Raw genomic sequence first — 15,662 nt, forward strand, 5'->3', positions numbered from 1 at the left:
CTTACAATAACTTAAGATATAATTAAAAGATTTACTTAAATTTTAAATAAGATTATATTGGTTAAAAAATAAGTATGATAATACAATGACATTAAACGTATATGTATTGAAGAATTCTATTATAATAGTATAAATATGATTAATTAATTAGACACGTACCTTTCTCAGAATTTCTCCAATCATGCCGTCCCAGCCACCGACTATTTTGGGATTCTCATTTCCGTATTTACCGTCTTTAACCAAGCGTATTTGATCTAAAAATTTTCATATTTCAATTAATTATACATACACAATAAAAAAAAAAACATTATATATTTATACTTTTAAACAAATTGTAAAATTTGTTTAAGTATTTCGATGCACCTATATAACCCAAAAAGTATATGATCAAAATATACATATTCACGTAGTTATTAACACTGTATTTTACCTGTATTAATTATATATATGAATTAATGATTAATAGTCAAAGTTTTGATTAACTTAACGGTATTATTAACGTTTATTATTGTTAATGAAAATAAACAACTATGATATTGTTACCGTCGAAATTAAACAAAGTTCCTCCCCTACAATAATAAATACGGTTAATTATAATACAAGTTATAGAAACAATTTCGAATTTATAAAGATAATATAGCTGTGTGACTTTACATTTGATTTCCAGCTTCTGTGACAGCATTTCGGCGAGGTCGACACAGAACCCTTTGTAAGGGTCGTTAGTTCCTTCGGGGTTAGGGCCCTGCCGCATAATGTAAGGGGATTCCTCGATGGTGGACACTATGTACGTTTTGTTGCGGTTATACAAGCCAGGAACATCTATCGGCGACAGTTTGGCTTTTACTGGGATTAAGCCCATGTGATCGTACCATGTTGCAATCTGTTAGCAGAACATTTCATTTTATTAGAATTTACATCATTGTATACAAAAACAAATAGTGAATTGAATAACCAAACAACAAATAATTAATTTATATAATATTTTGAATTACGGTATTTTTATGTACGTATATCAAAATTATTAATTTTTTTTAGCCCACCTAAGTTTTTCGCCAATTTTTATCGAATAAATGTAAAAAAATACTAAAATGTGTTAGCATAATCATCATTGGATATAAAAACAAATAATGTAGAACAATAATTAGTTAATCGATATACTAATTTATAATACGTTATGTTTCAGTATGTTCGAGTATATCATATTTAATAATTTGTTCTATAAGAACTCAAATTAAGTTTATTAATTAAAATTTACTAAATATCTATTCTTAAGTTAAGTTTAATTAAATAAATAGTATTTTTAATCAATTCAATTGGCAGATTATAATTTTTAAAAATAAATATTATTAACAGTGTTATTCATGAAACGCAACTCAATTCAAAAATAAATGTGTACGTTATTTGTATATTAATATTATAGATGTAAATATTATTCATTTATAAGCAATGAAATTAATATTAAGTTTTGCTTTAGAAATATACTTCCTTATTAACATAGATACCATAAATAAAACAAAATAATTAAGTGTTCAAAGAAAAGAAAACTTATATTTAAATATTGAATATAATCTTCAAATACTTTTTAATATAAATTTCAAAGAGTATTATTCAATTAACACTATCACAGTACGAATTTAGTAGTAAGAACTAATCGGAAAACTAAAACCACAGTGTTATTAGATTAGAAAATAAAACTTATATATGTGATATTTTCTTAGTAGATTAAATATGATATTATTGAGATGTTTACACAAGAAATTTTTAGGCTGTATATCAGACCATTGTATTTAGCACAATGAAAAAAATAATATAACAAATTACAATTACATTACATTTCTTATTACGTAGTTATTAAATTATATATCAACTAATTAACATCTTGGGCAGGAACCATAGTTAATTTGTTTTTGTTATATCTATGGATGTAGGTCGGACCGAAATTTTCGGGACTTGAATTTTAATATTTGTGTTGATCCTGTAGCTGTTTTACGTAAGTTTTTCTTTTTACTCTCCTTCACCTTCATCATCCTAATTACTTGTAGGTCTCTAGCTTTTGCTTTTTAGGGTTAGATGATCCTGGATGAGTTCTTTGTTTTTTTTAAGTTAATAAAACATTATGCATATGGATATCATTAAATATAAAGTTTGGAGGAAAGTCAATATTGTAATAAAAATATATAATTGAAAAATTATACTATACTATACATAGAAATGTCAGGTAAAGAAATATTCGTGTATATTATTTTTATAAGGTACATTACCTTAACCATATCTCCATCGACGGTAAGCTCCATAACTTGTAGCGAGAAGTTTTTCCTGTGACCTGCTTCATTGAACCGTATGGTGCCAGTCAAACCATCTATCTCCGTCTGAAGCAAACAACGGCTCTTGTCTTTCAATTTAATAGCATTAAATTCATAATACAGTAATAGGGTTACGGAGAAAGGGCGCGGAATTGAGCATCATATTCAATCTTTCGTACATTTCACAATTTTGCCAAAGCAAAATATTACTTATTCATTTATGTTCTAAATTCCACATTGCAATACAGACGGGTAACGTGAGTTTTAAGAAATACAGCGGAATACGAAAATTTTAGTATATTATTTTATAACTATCATTTTTAGGTGTATGTTAATAATAATATTCATTACTATGTTGACAAAAACATTTATATGTTAAGTAATTCGTTACCTGAAGTATAACAATTTATTAAATGCTAGATACAAGTAAAAAATTCGCGGAGCATTAATTTTATATAGAGTTGGTAAATTTATAAGTAATATTATACATTTCTGAGAGGAGTAGCCGTTAAATCTACGATGGTCGGCGAGTGGCGTAAATATAAATTTTCGGGGAATAACTACATATTTATAGCGGTTGCTATCGAAACTCTCCGCAAGAGGGTACGGAGTGTTAAAAGATTTTTCGAAGACTACCTTGCTAGTTTAGTAGCTAGCTACTTCACTAAACGATTCGAAGATTAGGAGAGTGGGTTGGTTCCTCGTTAATAGGTTCCGCTTTAGACTTAACGTATCCAATATCCCTCAAATTCGTATCCGAATGATTGCATGTTCATTATAATAGTTTGCTCAGTGAAGTAATGTGTGCTCTGTTCAAATTTAATTAGCTAGATTTGACTTGCATAATAGAGTTACACAACGTGACTAACATTATTTTAATACACATTTATATTTATAAAATAAATTAAGTACTGTTTTGTATATATTTTTCGTTTTTTTTAAGTTTTCAGTTAGTTCTAGACTGAATCTTGTTGTAACTGGCTAATGAAGAAATGTTTTATATTCTAAATTTGTATTTAAAATTTATAGTTCCTTTTGTAGATTCTTGTATTGTTACTTTAATTTCCTTCTTTCTATTCTTATATGTCAGTAATCTATATTAATATATATTTTTCTCCGTTTACCTAGTCTTTTTTCTTATTACTACATGAATAAACTACAACAAATCTATATTCGGAACTAACGATAAATTTTAATTTCTACTTTACTATAATAGTCCTAAACGAATATAAAAATTTTGACCTAATTTGAATACTACAGTATTTATCAGAGAAGGTTTAGTTACTTCTAAATTCAAAATAAATCTAGAACTGACAAAAAAAAAATGAAAATAGTGACGTAATATTTTTATTTCAAATTTGTTTATTTTCAGTTATACGTATAATTAGTAAAAATTTTCGGTGTCTTACCACGTTTTATATTTATTTGCTGAGTTCCCGATATTTCGGCAGTGTTTCAACCGCCATTATCACGGGTAAACTGTTAATAAATATAAACCGTGGTAAGACCCGTGATTTTTACTAATTATATGTATAAGTAACGACCGCGTCAAATTTAAAACAGTATATTTTCAGTTAGTTCATTATGGATAATTTAATTTATGTAACTAAAATGCAAAATATCCATATTTATTTGTTTGTTCGTATTTTATACGCATACATATAACATACTGTTCATCCCATTGCCACAATGCGCGAAAGTAGGCTTAGTACAATTAGCTTACAGTAGGAGGCGCGCGTGTCGTACCGAGAAATGTATACGAAAGAGCATTTCTGTAATTCTATAATATTCTGCGGCGGCAAAGAGCTGAGAATAGTATCATATAATGTTGTGCATCTAATACGAGTATCTCGGACGTATTGCGAAAGAACCGAATAAAAAGTACGAGCGCGGAAAAGGTATGAATAAATCGATGTATACAGACAAAGTGAGAGAAGTATTTTTGAAAGAAAATATTTTATTCAGTGCAATGTAAAAAATACAATATAAACAACAAATTAAAAAAAAAGAGCAAATAAAATGTACATATAATTAAACTTGATTTACCGTGTAGGTAATTAAAAATAAACATAAAATAATTATTTTTTACATCAAAAAATGCACTGAAATGGCTCCACTCAGCTTTAATGTATGTCCTAGGTGAACATACAGCTGGTTTTCAGTGGCACCAAAATGAGGAAAAAATATATATATAATAGGGGGAGAGAGAGAGGCACTATTTAAAATATTAATGATAATGATTAAAACAAAATTAAAACTAATAAATACAAACCAATTACATATACTAGAAAGAACAAAATAGAATAAAATAACATTATGAATAGTTAAACGGCAGAGACGCTGATAGCCCACCTGATGAAATTGAGTTCTGTATGTTGAAGGAGTATCAGGAACATCCGTGGTATGCTTCATGCAATACCAGTTTTAAAGTTTTTAATTTTAATAGTTTCATCGATCTACTCACCTTTAATCAACATACTATATACAAAGCAAGCTGCCTAGCGACAGCAGATACAAAAGTCGATAGTCAAATTCCAACGTTGTTGTCGTACGTACAGAGACGGGCGTGGTGATGTAAGATAAGTAGGTACTCATATCGGATGTGTAAAACAGAAATATTAAAATTCAAAGGGCATAGGTATCGAGAGTTAACAGAGTTTGGATAATTAGTCATCAAGCAGTGAAACCTAATTAATCGCCCCTGCCTAAAGTCCGTAGCCGCTAAAATAAGAGATGAGGGTGACCCCGTATCCACCACCTGTGTTCTTATATTCACGATTAAAATTACTGACCTACATACGGATATTAACAATTTTTATTAATCACGATACGGGATACCTCTTTGCTTTAAAGCGACTACACACGGTCATGAAATTGGTGACGAAATCGGGGTAGAGGTTGGCACTCTAGATAGTCTTGTTGTTATTCCGGATAATAATAATAACTAAGATTTGCCTACATTCTGTACCACTGATTTCGCGAGCACCGTGAGTCTCACTCGCTCAGAGCAATGAGAAAGGGTTCAGACTTGAAACCTCAATTCATTTAGCGATTCCTAAATTCCTCTATGTCACCACGAGATAGTCTAGAGTAGTGTTTCCCAACCATTTTTGGGTCATGCCCCACTTTAGCCTTTTAAAAATTCTTATATAAGTTACATATTTTTTAAGAACAAATAAATATATTGTTTCCTTCAGAAACTTAAATGATATGTTACAGGAAATAACTTTAATTAGAAATTTTCTATATGTTTTTATTTGGCTCCGCAATCTAGCCTTGCATTTAAATGGCCAATAGAGAAAGGGTTAAACATGTATGAAGGCCATTTTCGAAATGCTCCCCTTAACAATTAAATTGGGCGTTGTGGGGGGCGTATGCCTCATGTTGGGAAACACTGGTCAAATACGATACTTCCCTCTCCAACATTTTTTCGACTTTTTGTAATGCTGTTAGTTTTAAATGAGAGCGCGTGCAGATGACACCTCAAATATGAGCAAGCACTTATATGTATGGCTGAAGGTTAATTCCTGTCTGACCTATACGACTTTTGTCTTAAAACACCACGAAGGGTTGACACTTCAGGTTGTAGTAATTTCGATTACCATTAATATTCGAGTATTATTAGAATGGGACAAGAGATTGATCCATGTGATATTTAAGATCGTGTGTTGGTGCTTTTAGTACATTTTTTGCGTAGTCGATGATATGGCACTGGATACTGACATTTTATTAATTTGCGAGGTTCATGGTACTGATAGATAACCAGTCATAACTTTTTGTAGTGTGGTCCAATTTTAGGATTTTTTATATTAAAAAAAATCCCATTATCTTTTTTCATGTAAGTCTATTACAGCTTATTACGATATGTCAAATCTACGGTCAGTTCGGAAAGATTTCGAGATGAGAGGAACTTATAAAAAAATCAGCTCGTATTATTTTCAAATTAATATTGTACATGTTTACAATAATACAGATTCCTTTTGAAATTCACATTTGGCAGAATAGAGTGACCAGCATTTGCGATTGCAAAAGCAAATAGTGTAACCAGTGTTCGTAACCCAGACCCAGTTCCCAAAAGCAGTACCCGTTCACGAGTTTGACGGATGAGCTAGTCATCATTGTACTCAACCATATTAGAGGGAGCACATTGACACGAGCCACCGCCACAAGTTTGAACTTTATAGCGAGCATGACTGTTTCAAGTTACTCACTACGTCATTTATATTTTTTACAGCATAGGCTGTAACAATAACAGTTTTCACATTGAAACCCTAACTCTTTGAGAGATAAAAACTACTTTTTGTATAACTTATGTCCGTCTCCTGACTGCAATATACACTTTCCCATTTATAATACTCCTATTAAAATAACAGTCATCAAAATCGGATCACTCTGTAAAAGTGTTGCATGGTAACCCGCCCGGTGGCATTGGTATTATTTTCACGCCGTTCTATTTGAAGATCAGAGGTTTTGTGGGTTTTTAAAGGTAACAGAAGTGATAATGGAGCATGTTATTTGGGTTCGAGTAGATTCAAATAGAAAAGTGACTGTCTCTTAATAGAGGTATAAGGGTATATTATATGTACCTGCACGAAAGAAACTCGTTGGGAATTCATATAAACTAGTGGACCTTTTTTGATGCTTCGCAAAACGTTACAACATACCGTATGAAATGTTTTCTCGAATATTCTCTAAACGTATATTAATATCTAAATCTAATATAAGAAGCAAAATATTTGTTTCTATATTTAGACCCACCGATTCTGGAACTATCAGATGGATTTAATATTTCATTTCTGCATTTGATACTCCAATTATTGAGCAGTAGCGCCATCTAGTCCCACGGTAGGTAGAGCTCAGTTATAGGTCAGACAACTGATACATTTACTTAGATATTATTTTTTTGTAAATACATACATAGTGTATATAGAAAAAAGCCAGACTGATACAAACAATCATATTCATGAATACAAGTGTTTGTAAATGTTCAAGTAAAGATGGTATTATAAATTAGGATTTTAGAAAGCATAAGTCTATTGGAATCTTGACGAAACTGAACTCGAAAGAGAAAGTGCTACTGGCAGCTAAACAAACATATAACATTTTCCCTCACTGCAAGACCATTTTATCAGCCAGCATATATTCAATGTTTTCTTGCATCCACTTTGTGTATCTATCTGTCGGACATTCTATCCGCATATCCGAACTAACATAGCATGCGCTTTTTCACGTACTCTGACACTTGTTTTCAAATCGAAACTCACGAACTTTCAGTATTCCGAATGCGCCTGAAGCCGTAATCTGCTGTCGAATGCTTGCACTCTAACAGTATTTGCACTATGCACTCTCTCAAAATGATTTTTATCTTCAAATCTATCAATCAGGCCGTTTATTTATTCAAATATCACGCAATTTTGATACAGTTTAGAATAGAAGTTATTTCCGAAGTTTTAAGTACTCGTACATATGTATATTATTATTATGATTATTTAAGTACATATAATTATACATATATTATGACTATGATTGTTATGTACTGTTATATGAAGTCTATATAATATATATGAATATTTAATGATTTTATAAACGATTTTCTATATCATTTAATATAAAATTATATCATAAACATAAATAAGATAAACAAAACTGAAATTACATATAAAAAATATAATGTAGTACAGAACAGTGTAATGATTACAATATACATATATATGTATACTGAAATAGAAATCGATGAGTATACGAGATTTACATACATTTACATAATAATAGTAAAATATATAATATATTAGTTAAGTAATAATTTTACTTCAACTTTGTGAAAGATTCTTTTGTTCGTCTTTATATAAAAACTTTGACCTCTGAACTGTAAACGTTTGAACTTACGGTAGCTATTTTGTTAATTCTCATTCGTCCACATGATGAATTCTCTGAGAAATGGCACATGTTTTAGATAAATACCAATGTGACTATAAAATATACATTTTTTTATCGATATTTTAAGCACATTCATAGAATAGAATAGAATAGAAAGTCATTTATTCAAATAAACTTACATTGAAGCACTTTTGAATAGTCATCACATTTTTTTTATTCTACCGCTCATTCCGAAAGCTTTCTCTTTTCGAGAAGAACTAGAAGGGACTGGCGTGTTACTCTTTTAAATAATTTTATTGTTACTTTACATTTTAAGTTGAAGTGTGTGAATACAAACTACCAATTAGCTCTAATTCAATTAAATACTAAAATGGAAAAAATATTAAATATACAACCAACTGGTTAAACAACTAAATAGGAGGAAATCAGTCATTGTGATTAGAGCAGACCAGTGCCTACAAGCAGCACTCGTTCACGAGTATGACGGATGAGGAACATACAATAAAAAAGAGAGATAAAAGAAGTAAAGGTGTTATTTATTGGTACACAAAATATATGAAAAGGAGAAGAGGCAGAGTGTACAAAAGATGGATAGATGATAACAAAGAGGTGGCAGATGGTACTTGGGCAAGCGTTGCTAACTATAGAGACTTTAGAGTCAGTTGGAGGAGGCCAGGCCAATGTTTGTTAGGAAACAGATGCAGATATATATGTATAGGTATATACATACGTTATATAAATGTAAAAATAAGTATTAACAAATATCAAAATAAAGGATTTATTACATTAGGTATCGTTAACTAAAATTTACTATAAATATAACACTTAATAATCGTTAAATAAAAATGTTGCTAGATATAAAAAAAATGCAATAAATATATTTGACACGTCATCAAACTGATCATTTGAACGTTAGCGTGTCTGCAATGATAATTATTAAGTAAAATAATTTAACGTATTATACATTTGTACTTAGGAACTGTTAATTATCATACATAGTATAAAATAACCCTACATACACAGGGACAGACAAAGCTTAAATCTTTAAAACTACGCAACGGATTTTGAAAAGATCGAGTGATTTTAGAGGAAGATTTGTGTATATAATACATGTACACCCGTGCGAAGCCGGCGCGAGTAGCAAGTTTTAAATACGAGCAAATAAATACAATCACTTAATATTTAACTGCTTTGTTATAATTGAATTAACTGCTCCCTTGACGTTGTTTAGTCTATTAATGTTTGTAAAACAAATTCAGGTGGGTGGCTGTTTGTTGAGGAATATCAATTTACTGGGAGAAGATAACAATAGTGACGTCACTTTTGATATGGGGTAAGTACTATAGATGCCATATTTTTTTACTTAAAGATATAAAACGTACATTTAGAGTGAACTAAAGCTCACCGCCACTAAAGCCTTGCAACTTGTGTCGGCGTTTACAACTTATATTTCCACAAAGAGAGGACACTTCCCGCATAAGCGGTACGTCATTCTGCATGGCTTTTTCGCTTTATGCCTCCTTTTATATTTTTCTTAACTAGTAGAGTAAACCTTATTGTGGTTCAAGCTAGTGAAAATACAATAGATTACTTGTATGCATTCTATTATATATCGTCCGTGAATTTTTCTCGCGTCATTTGATTTCAAACCTCTGTAGGTAGTAGATATAAAAGGTGAATAATAAAAATATACTGTATAGAGAATTTTAGTTTAAATTTACTTAAACATGAAACCACTCAACGGACCTATACTGTGTTAGTTAACCATTAATTAAAAAATATTTTTAGTGATATATCTAATAAGGCATACCTTCTTGGGAAGCAACCCCTTACTCTGGGTATGTAAAACGATATTCCCAGCCGTTAATTTCCTCGTAGCTCGATTTTCGAGCGGCGGGAAGCGAGACGCAGATTCTTCAATAATATAGGCCGTAATACAAGGGTTTCTGATAATTAACACGATATTATAATTCTATTAGTGGTGCTCGCAATTTCGAAGGCACTTCGTTGAGTGCACGATTAAGACGTCAGTTTCGATAGCACCTCATATTGTTAGGACACGCAGCGACGGTGGAGACCACAACAACCGAGCGGGTTACCTCGAAAATTTTCATATTCGAAATTGTTATCGCCCACTGTACGTATTCTATACGCATGAATAACGAAGCATACGCTCGCATTCGTAATTGAATATATGAATTGGCATCAATCATTCGCACGGGCAATAGGGAATTTAAAATGACTCCACGGAATAGGTCTGTTCTGTTACAAATGACCAAAAAAATCACAACCAATACTTTTTGCATCTGAAAAATATTAAGAGCAAATGAATACAATTGTTGTCAGTGCGACTGAATTGTATGTAAATATATTTTGCCAGCAACAAGTGTTCGGAATTTAATATTGGACGCAAAAAACGTGGCCGTAAATCGCTGCTTTAAAATTTCGCGTACGAAATATACTCAATATTAAATGATTAAGTGTGAACCTATGATACCTTTTTAATCAGCCGGGATATCTTGTCGCCGTGCTCGTAGGGTATTATCTTGCCTTGCTTGGGGTTACAGTCGAGTGTCTTGTTGGTATTATTGGCCATGGCATTGCGTCTCATGAAATTTCTGAATACGTCCGGTTTCTTCCGTAGAAGACGTAAAATGGAGTCGACTAGAACATGCACAGCATCCGCCGTGAGAGCCGCTTGAGACTGTTGAAAAAAAACCATAATTAGATAAATTATATTCCAGAATTTAATATATAATATAATAATATGTATTCACACAGCACCATGTAGTTCCAAGCTAAGCAGAGCTTGTGTTATGAGTACTAAATAACTGATATGAATACATAGATATTCTTTTAAATAGGTACATAATATCTCGTATGTTATGTACCTATTTAAAAATTAAAAATCTGAATATATATACATAGAAAATAACAACACAAACATGAACAATCACACACATGAATGTTTCTACTTTTGCTGTGCTAGGAATCGAAACATCGACTATAGAGGGCGTCAAGTATAGTATTAACAAATATTTCTTTACCAGTTACAAGGGTAATAAAATATAATTTAAATTATTATCTCTTTAAAAACATACAAATTTATATGAACTAATTTACATAAAACTTTATCGAATTATACTCCTTAAATCATTATATAGATAAAGGAAATCCACAGAAAAATCCGTACCGTAGTTACTGAGATTATCATGAACATACAGACAGATGTGGGGCGACGTTATCTGTGTAATATGTATAAATATAATTAGGTAGCTGTAGCCTAGTCCATTTTCCTACTTTCTATTTATATTATGGAATTGAGTGTCGGACTACCCCAATTTCAACACCCTTTTCCATCGCAGAAATCAAATTTCTTAGAACCTTTTATCCTTTGGCTGGACCTTAAAGGCGTTTAAGAGTACATATACATATATTATATATAAGTATCTTTCGTGTAACAAAGTGATTGTAAATACGTTAGTTACCACCTCTAGTTTGTTTTTAATATCATTTCTATTGGTATACATTAATTTATACATATATAACGAAACGGCTGAAAATATCTTAAAGAAATTTCAAGTGAAGAGAGACAGTTTTTTTAACTACTAGCTGTGTCCGCGTTTTCACTTGCGTGAAATTTATAGTCTATATGTTATTCTGATGTATAAGCTCTATTACTATAAAGTTTCATTAAAATCCGTTTAGTACTTTTTACGTGAAAGAGTAACAAACATCCATCCATACTCATAAACTTTCGCGTTTATAATATTACTAGATGAAAACCCGGCTTCGCTCGGGTGAAATGTGGGTAGATATTTCTGTAGTCATCGGTTCTCATGGAATATTAAAAGTAAGCAAGACATAGATTTGTAAAGTTTCGTTCATTGTGTTTAATAAATATAGTAAATAAAAAGTGCAAAAGTTTTTATACAAATTATTTTTATTTTTTTGTAAAACTTTAAGTTGGGCTAAAAAGAACTTGTATCCAGAGCCGTAAAACAAATTAATAAAAAAAAAATTGCCAATATTGTCTTGCACTCGGCCAATTTCAGGTTTAAAGAAAAAACACATACTCTTTTATCATAAAAAAGTGTCAAAAACAATATTTTCGCGAAACGTCAACGACCGAAGAAAATGCTAGTGAAATGAAAAGATGGCGACTGCGGTTTGTTTGTCAGTGTCATTAGAATTTAACGAAATACTCCATAATCCGAATTTTGCGGATATATGTTGTCGATTCGATATCAATATTTTTTTATGTTTTGTTATTCACATAAGGTTTCATTCGAGTCTGCCGTACCCCTTAGCAAAATTATTAATATAGATTATTATTATATACATAGACTAACATTTATCTAAAATCTAAAACAGCTAAAGTCCCTGATAAATGCTATTAAATAAACATAGAAATCGGATTAAAGGAAAACATTATATCAAATAAAATTTATCCAGCACTGAAGAAAAAAGTTAATGCACAGTCTGATCTGTTTATAAATTGGATAAGTCGAGCACAAATCGATTCGCAAAGCTACCGGAAGATGTTTAAAAAGGGCGGGTTAAATAACTTCGCCCGTTGAATGTATAATTGTGGATACAAATTCATAATGATTGGGGAGTTTCCCAGGAGAATAGTTCCGTCACTGGCCACTTTATATTACTCTCACGTATGTATGTAATATCTACCCTTCCTACGACGTCGCCCCGTCCACTAACAGACAACTCACGTTGAGAAATCTCAATGAACAATCTTACATCCTTTCTTTATTCTACTATCGTTGTATATTAATATTGATTTTGTATTTTAAATTTGTCGTAATCTTCTTATATATGAAACTAGCTGGGCCCGCGGTTTCGTCCGCGTGAAATTATTCTAGCTTAGACTATATGTTGTTCTGATGTATAAGCTATATTACTGTAAAGTTTCATCAAAATCAGTTCAGTAGTTTTTGCGTGAAAGAGTAACAAACATCCATCCATACTCACAAACTTTCGCGTTTAAAATAATAATAAGATTTTCGTGTCTCAATGTTAGTTATATATATTCCTACGAAACAGTTTAACTGATTTAGGAAATTTTATATGCATATTCAGTAGGTCTAAGAATTGGCTTCTATATATTTTTCATACCTCTAAATGGTAAGCGTTATTTGTAATGTTTATTTTTAATTTATGGGCTTTTTTTTCTTAATTTTCAATAAAGTGGTGATTAAAAACGCATACAACCCTAAATTTTCATTCTTCTGACACTAACCCCTATTTTTTAATAGCGATTTTAATTCATGTGACAATATTGTTTCCGGAGTCACCTAGTAGTGAAAATAAATAAAAGACCTTGCCTGTAAGGCAATAAATTCTATATTAGAATGACTATTAGATTTGGTTGTATAAGAAGACAACATTAGCTAATGTTTATTTTTTTTGTTTATTGTTTGTTTGTATGCTTATTTCTTTCTTTATCGGAAAGAGACTCCTTTAAATTACGCCCCTATCATAAGTCTCGGGAAGTTTTTCTTCATCTCACAGAGTAAGTAGTACCAGCACCCGAAAAATGCGTCTACGGAATGATATTTTTCTATTACTATAAGAAATATATTTACTCAGTGCTATGTTTTTTAAGCTTCAATTTTTTAATAAAATAAAATATAATACTTGATGTTATTATATGTCACCGCTAAAAAACTCCTTTACAAACGAGCAACGTTTACGTACACTATACTTTATAAACAAATGTAAATAAATGTAAATAATGCATGTTTGACATAATGATACTTTTTTTAATATCGGGCATTTTAATTGAGTTTGTTGTTATCGTAAACTTAATTAATTAAATTAAGTATATACATTAAATAATTCTTGCTAGAATTGTAATCTGGAGTAAGAAATAAGACATTCGAATTAGAAGCAAGAACTATTTAAAATACATACTTACAATGTTTTAGGTATGAACTATAGTTAAATTTACATAACAAATAAGATAATTTTACGACCTTCTTTGCTATAGTTAATATATGTAATATTGTCAAAATTTTCTGACATTGTTGCTGATATACGCTGTAAAGAAACCTACATATGTACGGCTCCAACACCGGCCTTAATTTGATCTAAATTAAGGAACAAATCCAGCAAAAATCCGCCTTAACGTAATTGCAGGGGTTCAGCGGAGCAATGTTACGAAAACCACACTAATTTTCTTATACTAAATTTGTATTTCGAATTTTTTCATGCCTTGTAGGTATTATGGCTTTGAACAAAGAAAATATATGCGAATTTTTATATATTGTTGTCGGTATATATATAAATATATATATATATAATATAATAAACTAGAATAAATAAATTAAAAAGATAAATATGTATACATATATATATAAACTTCTGTAAATATTACACATGCCGTGGCAACCAGTAATTAAGTCAACACTATATACCTGAACTCTTTGCAAGTTATAAAAATTGTAACCTCAAGGTGTATGTCTTCTTGGTCGCTCATATAAATAAATAAATGTAACTGTAAAATAAATATATGCTGAAGGACCACCTGATAGTACCCTACATCGCCAATATACCTATCAGAACCATGGTCATTAATTTGTAATATGTTGCCATTGGTAACAAATAAGGTGTCAAACGAATACGTATATACATATGTATAGGGGTATTAAATATAGTACCCCTATACATACATATATAGTAGGGTACTATATACATATACTAAATATAGTACCTCTCCTGTGTTGCCATATCTTACTACAGTCATATATCCTGGTTATCACTGCCATATTTGCAACTTCACCACACCAGAGACAGCTGGAATTAAGCAGCTTGACCTGCTCACAAAGCAAACTGCTTAGACGATGCAGATACAGATGACTTTCTAGACAAGTCTACAACGATAAAAAATACATTAAATAAAAAAATACTTACTGAAATTGTGCCCTTGTTCCACAGGCCTATAAAGTCGCTCACAACTTTTCTAGAGAAGTCCAGGACTCTAAATCCAGTTATGTTAATAGCTCCAAATTCCGTGACCTCCTTCTCCCAACGATCGTCCATAACCTGGTATTCAAATAAATATTTTTATACTTTTCTGTTTAATACACATAACTTATCTACTTATACCAGGTCTTACCATGAATAATTTTATGGTATATAAATAACCCCTAGACAATTAACACAGCACCATCTACATCCATGGTAAGCAGAGCTTGTGTTATGGGTACTAGACAACTGGTATAAATACTTAATTTTTTTTTGTAAATACATAGAAAACATCCAGACCGATACAAATAATTATATTCGTGAATACATACATATGTTTGGTACATGTATGTTATACATTTACATTCAATTATAAGTTTTAAACTGAGACCGCAACGTAAACTAGATGTTTGTAACTCTGATTGATATTGAAATATCCTGTACCAGCTTAATGCGTAACAGAGCATTCTGTATATTGCTGACTCTAAATAGAGTAAACAC

General features: G+C 30.9%; 1 protein-coding gene across 1 annotated transcript in view; it reads right to left on the reverse strand.

Moving 5' to 3' along the window:
* Window positions 1–15,662, reverse strand: part of LOC131851205 (glutamate receptor 1-like) — a 75,830-nt gene that overhangs the window by 12,132 nt on the left and 48,036 nt on the right. Inside the window, exons 5-9 of the mRNA XM_059201663.1 lie at window positions 15,108–15,239; window positions 10,678–10,884; window positions 2,262–2,369; window positions 655–880; window positions 160–254 (exon numbers count right to left, since the gene is read on the reverse strand). Coding sequence (XP_059057646.1) covers window positions 160–254; window positions 655–880; window positions 2,262–2,369; window positions 10,678–10,884; window positions 15,108–15,239 — 768 coding nt within the window. The remainder of the gene's footprint in view (window positions 1–159; window positions 255–654; window positions 881–2,261; window positions 2,370–10,677; window positions 10,885–15,107; window positions 15,240–15,662) is intronic.

Source organism: Achroia grisella, unplaced genomic scaffold, assembly GCF_030625045.1.
Source record: "Achroia grisella isolate CSIRO2021 unplaced genomic scaffold, CSIRO_AGI_Agris_v1 utg1173, whole genome shotgun sequence".
Taxonomy (NCBI): Eukaryota; Metazoa; Arthropoda; class Insecta; order Lepidoptera; family Pyralidae; genus Achroia; species Achroia grisella.